Source organism: Pinus tabuliformis, chromosome 4_1 (assembly GCF_031772625.1).
Source record: "Pinus tabuliformis cultivar Carrire ecotype Pingquan chromosome 4_1, CPIR1, whole genome shotgun sequence".
Taxonomy (NCBI): Eukaryota; Viridiplantae; Streptophyta; class Pinopsida; order Pinales; family Pinaceae; genus Pinus; species Pinus tabuliformis.
The window spans coordinates 677,346,813-677,352,092 of NC_142303.1; the positions used below are offsets into that span (position 1 = coordinate 677,346,813).

The window sequence follows — 5,280 nt, forward strand, 5'->3', positions numbered from 1 at the left end:
GTCATGAGTTACGTACATGTGGTTAACTAAGATAAAGAGGGTTGAAGTTCGTAACCGAGATTATCAATGTGTTTTATTTTTATTTTTTAAAATTATTAATAATTTAAATTTAATTATATATATACTAAATTTTAATAGAGTAAAAATTTAAATATTTTTATGTAATTAAAATTAATTAAATTAATATATATTTTCAAAATGAATTATATATATTATTGATTTATTATTAATATTGATATATAGGATGATGATTAATGTTGATTAAGATCTTAAAGAAAAAAAAAAAGAATTTAATTGTGGTTTTTTAAAACTTTATTTTTATGATAAAAAAGAAGGGAAAGAAGCGTTCCAATATCACTATAGTTGCGTTGATTTAACAAGTCAAGAAGATTGGAAGTGTAGAAAATGTTAGGGAAATAAGAGTAAGCCCAGGGCAATTTAAGAGAAGTGTTTTTCATCTTCCACCCTTTTAGTATCACAAACTAGATAAATTCGGAGTTTTAGAAATAAGTAATACCCAGATTTTACTTTGAAGCTCATGATAATATATATATTTTGTGTTTATTAAGTTTCAGGGTTTTTAATTCAGAAATAAATACATTTTAAAGTTTAATAAAATTTATAATTTTGTTTAAAAAAATTCAAATTATTTTAGCAATTTATTAAAATTTAAAATATTTTTTAAAATTTAATTTTTGTTTGTTTTTTTTTTTTTTTTGAAAAAAAATGAGCATCATCAATTTTTTCAAAATAAATTTATGCCAAATTAAAAAAATTAGAATCACCAAAATTTAAGTTTAGCCACTTTTCTATTCACACCTTTGATCTTTATCAAAAAATCTGATCTTTATAAAAAAAAACGAAGCCGCTGCTAAAGAAATAGTGATATGGAAAGGAGCGTATCTTCGCCATCCATAGATCCCGAATAACCGTGTAGTCTCCTCTAGATTTTAGTGAGGAAATTAAGCGTCACTTAATTAGCAGAATAGGCCAATTTGATTGCCTTATCCTGCTAAACATGCCAGTTCAAAATGGATAGAAGTGACAAAGCCCGGAAGACTTAACTGGTTCCCAGATTTGACTTTAACGGACGGCAGGGATGAAATCAGCGGAATAGGGATAAGTTTAAAAGGAATGGTTCACGGGCACCGCCAGTTGCTAACCCTATATAAGAAAGCAACCCACCGGAGAAAGGGGTCGAAAGTGTGATAGCTTCTTGAATTCTTTGATTCTGTAAAGAATCATGGCACACATGGAAGGTAAGGATATCGACGATCTGCCCAGGAACCCTGCGAATTACATGTCCCTGACGCCGCTCTGGTTCCTAGATCGCGTAGCTCTCGTGCACCCGAAGCGCAAATCGGTCATCCATGGCGCCCGGCAATATACGTGGGATCAGACGTATGAAAGATGCAGGCGCCTCGCATCCGCCCTGGCCAAGCGCTCCATTGGCCCTGGCACTACGGTAAGCGTCTCTGTATTTACTTAGCTTAGGTTAAGTATTTCGATTTTGAGGTCTGAAAGTTTTAATTGGCAGGTTGGGGTGCTCGCGCCCAATGTGCCGGTCGCCTACGAAGCCCATTTCGGGATCCCCATGGCGGGGTCCGTGCTGAACAGCATCAACATCCGCCTCAACGCCCACACGATCGCTTTCCTGCTTGAACATTCCAGGGCCGTGGCTGTACTGGTGGATCAGGAGTTCTTTACGCTTTTGCAAGAGGCGCTGGGGTTGATAGCAGAAAAGCAGGGGAGCGGATTCAAAGCTCCATTACTGGTTGTGTGCGGGGACGAGACCTGCGACGAGGGGAATCTGATGCGGGCCCTACTTAGTGGAGCCGTGGAGTATGAGGACTTCTTGCGGGAAGGAGATCCCGAGTTCAAGTGGCAGCCACCCGATGACGAGTGGCAGAGTATCGCGTTGGGGTATACTTCGGGGACCACGGCGAGTCCCAAGGGCGTGGTATTGAGCCACCGGGGCGCTTATGTTGCGGCCCTCGGCGCTTCTCTGGCCTGGGAAATGAAGGACGGTGCCGTTTACCTGTGGACTCTGCCACTGTTCCACTGCAACGGTTGGTGCTACGCATGGGGTATGGCAGCCTTCTCCGGTACAAATATCTGCTTGCGTCAGGTAATAATACTAGAAAATTAGACGGGAAAACCGTTTGAATCCGGTTAGCCGGTAGCTGATTTTCCTTTTTTGTGTGAGTTCGACAGGTAACCGCGCGGGCGATCTTTGCCGCCATAGCCAAACATAAGGTAACCCACTTCGCCGCCGCGCCGGTGGTCCTGAACTCGGTGGTTAACTGTGACCCCAAGGATCGAGTCCCCATTCCGCGCGGCGTCAACGTCATGACCGCCGGATCGGCGCCCCCGTTGGCCGTCCTGCAGAAGATGGAAGAGCAGGGCTTCCGCGTGACGCACACATATGGCCTCAGCGAGACCTACGGGCCGTCCGTCGTGTGCGCATGGAAGGACGAGTGGGACTCGCTCCCTCCGCAGGATCGAGCCAGACTGAAGTCCCGCCAGGGCGTGCGCTACGTCTCGCTGGAGGGGCTGGATGTGGTGAATCCGGACAGCATGGTGCCTGTCCCGGCCGATGGTATCACCATTGGGGAAATTGTGATGAGGGGCAACATGATGATGAAGGGCTACCTCAGGAACCCGGAGGCTAACCGGGAGAGCTTCCGCGGCGGGTGGTATCACTCCGGCGACCTGGCGGTCAAGCACCCGGACGGCTATATCGAAATCAAGGACCGGTCGAAGGACATCATTATCTCCGGCGGTGAAAATATCAGTAGCGTGGAGGTGGAGAATGTGCTGTATGGTCATCCCAGGGTTTTGGAAGCCTCAGTTGTCGCAAGGCCAGACCAACGTTGGGGTGAGTCTCCGTGTGCCTTCATAACCCTAAAGGTGTCTGGTGATCCCAATGAGGATGAAAGTGGGATCGGGCAGGACATTATGAATTATTGTCGCTCCAGGCTCCCGGGCTATATGGTGCCCAAGTCGGTGGTTTTTGGTCCTCTCCCCAAAACCGCCACAGGAAAAGTCCAAAAGCATATTCTCAGGGCCAGGGCCAAGCAAATGGGATCCCCCACCCTGAGCAAATTGTGAGCGTGAGCCCATTTTGCGTGATTGCTATGTAAAGGACATAAGGACCTGATTTGCATTTTTATTAGGCATAAATCATCATTATAAGCATAAGCATGGTTGTAAACTTTGTGATTAGAGATTATAGACAAGTCTCCTCAAGGGACTTCGTTATTTTAGTTATAGTAATAATTTTTCATAGTTCCTCCTCTAAAAGTCACATGATGCCCCCTCCAAGGGGTCCCTCGTAGTTCTATTTTGTTGGTGGTACAGTCAATCAAGTATCTCCAAAGTGTCATTATATAAATGATTCACTTGTATAGTTCACATCAATCATTTTATTGGCATCATATCAATCACTTGCAACATAAAAATAAAATAGTTGTTTATGTATCTTTTCCAAGTTGGTGCTGTTAGTTTTCTATTTGTATTATACATGTTGATATGATATGAGTTTCCGACACGTGTGTATGGCTTATATATGACTCTAAATTATAATTTATATCTAAGTGGGAAGATAATTCTTATTTTTCTAATTTATTTAGGATTTATTAATTTTGATATTATAATTTGAATTTAATAGGCTAAAAGGAAGTTAATGAATATTTTTCTAATTATTCGATGTCGATTAATTGATAAAAATTGCCGATATAGTTATATAAATATTAAAATATATAATCTATTTTTAAATTTACTATTGTTTGATAAATTTATTATATTTCATAAAATAATAATGATTTTTTAAAATAATTAATTAATTAAAAAAAATAAATTCATTTTAGAAGATATCTTCTTGTCGGTAGTTTGGCAGATGAATTAATAGCAAGGATATTGGTTCTCTTTATGGAAATCCCTGAGTGCGAGTCATTTATATATATAATCAATTTCTATATAAAACGATTGGACAATTTTCGCTTTTCAGATTGCTCTTGCTTTATTTTCAACTTTTAGCCCCAAAATTTGGACAATTATCATCAGTGATTTTAGTTTTCTGGCGAGGAACGAACGGGATGGGGAATTTTTTAGTCATAATAAAAGAGCCGTCTTTGTTGCACCCTCTAGAAGTTGGAATAGTCGCAATGGGTTAACGCTGCAAGGTAGGTTTTATTAAAGTTGGAATATTTGCAATGGGTGGTTTTATTAAAGTTGGGGATATTTGCGATGGGTCAACGCTGCAGAGTAGGTAATAGTAATGGCGTTAGTGGAAAAATGATTTAAATATCCAATTAATATTAATGATAATTATTATTTGTTGTTATTTATAAATATAAGTTGATTTATTATTGTTATTCAAAGAAAATTATGCCACTTGGAATTACTTATTGGTAGTTTGTAAAAGGGCAAGGTCTGGTTTTGGGTAGTTAGTTTGTAAAAGAGCAAGGTTTTGTGTTTTAGGGGGTTAACCCATTTCCTTAAATCTAAGAAAGATAAATTCTTAGCCAAATAAAAACAGTTTGTTAAAATTTTGAATTTATTTAATAATTATTTATTTTCAACTTTTTTAATTATTAAATAAAACTTTTTTTTTTTTCTTCCATTGTCATCATGAAACACAAAGTCTAAATAACCTTATAAAAATTATGATACCTCTATGCAAGGGCTAAAGTGCATTTCTAGGTTCTAATTCAACTAGCCTAAAAAGATATCAAAATTAAAATTCTAAATATAAATACAAAATTTAGAAATATAAAAATTAGATTATGAAATGAAATTCACGCTACTAGATATAGAATATGGGACCACTAGCTTACTTGCTTCCACTCGCTTCTTTGCTTTAGGCCTTTTGCAATTTAATCATTTTATTATTCAAATTAATGATGAGCTGACCCAACTTTCTAAGGGTCCCCTCACTGAAAAGACAATGTCAAAGAACCAATGTTAACATATTGTTGTAACTGTTTTTGATGTATCTGAAAGCATCATATTCCAAAATGAAATGTTTTTCCGATTCCACTATCCCAAAAGTGCAAAAACTACACACCCATTCTTTCCAAGCTTCTTTAGGTCTTTTCCATTGACATGTTTCACACTGTAGTTGATGCAAGTTAGTTCTTCATTGAGCAGTAAGAATCTTTTCTCTCAATGGAATGTTAGCTCCAATGTACTCTTTTTGTTGGAGATCACAAGTGGGGTTGGGTAGAAAAAAAATCAACTATTTTCTCCATATACACTTGCCAAACTTCTCCATAACAA

The 5,280-nt window shown here is 38.6% G+C and overlaps 1 protein-coding gene across 1 annotated transcript; it reads left to right on the plus strand.

The window, feature by feature from the left end:
• The first annotated feature begins 1,182 nt into the window (after window positions 1–1,182).
• Window positions 1,183–3,288, plus strand: LOC149177917 (acetate/butyrate--CoA ligase AAE7, peroxisomal-like). Its single transcript, XM_089420237.1, has 3 exons — window positions 1,183–1,465; window positions 1,538–2,128; window positions 2,215–3,288. The coding sequence occupies exons 1-3, from the start codon at window positions 1,244–1,246 to the stop codon at window positions 3,109–3,111; spliced, it is 1,710 nt and encodes a 569-aa protein (XP_089276363.1). The 5' UTR covers window positions 1,183–1,243; the 3' UTR covers window positions 3,112–3,288.
• The last annotated feature ends 1,992 nt before the right edge of the window (window positions 3,289–5,280 follow it).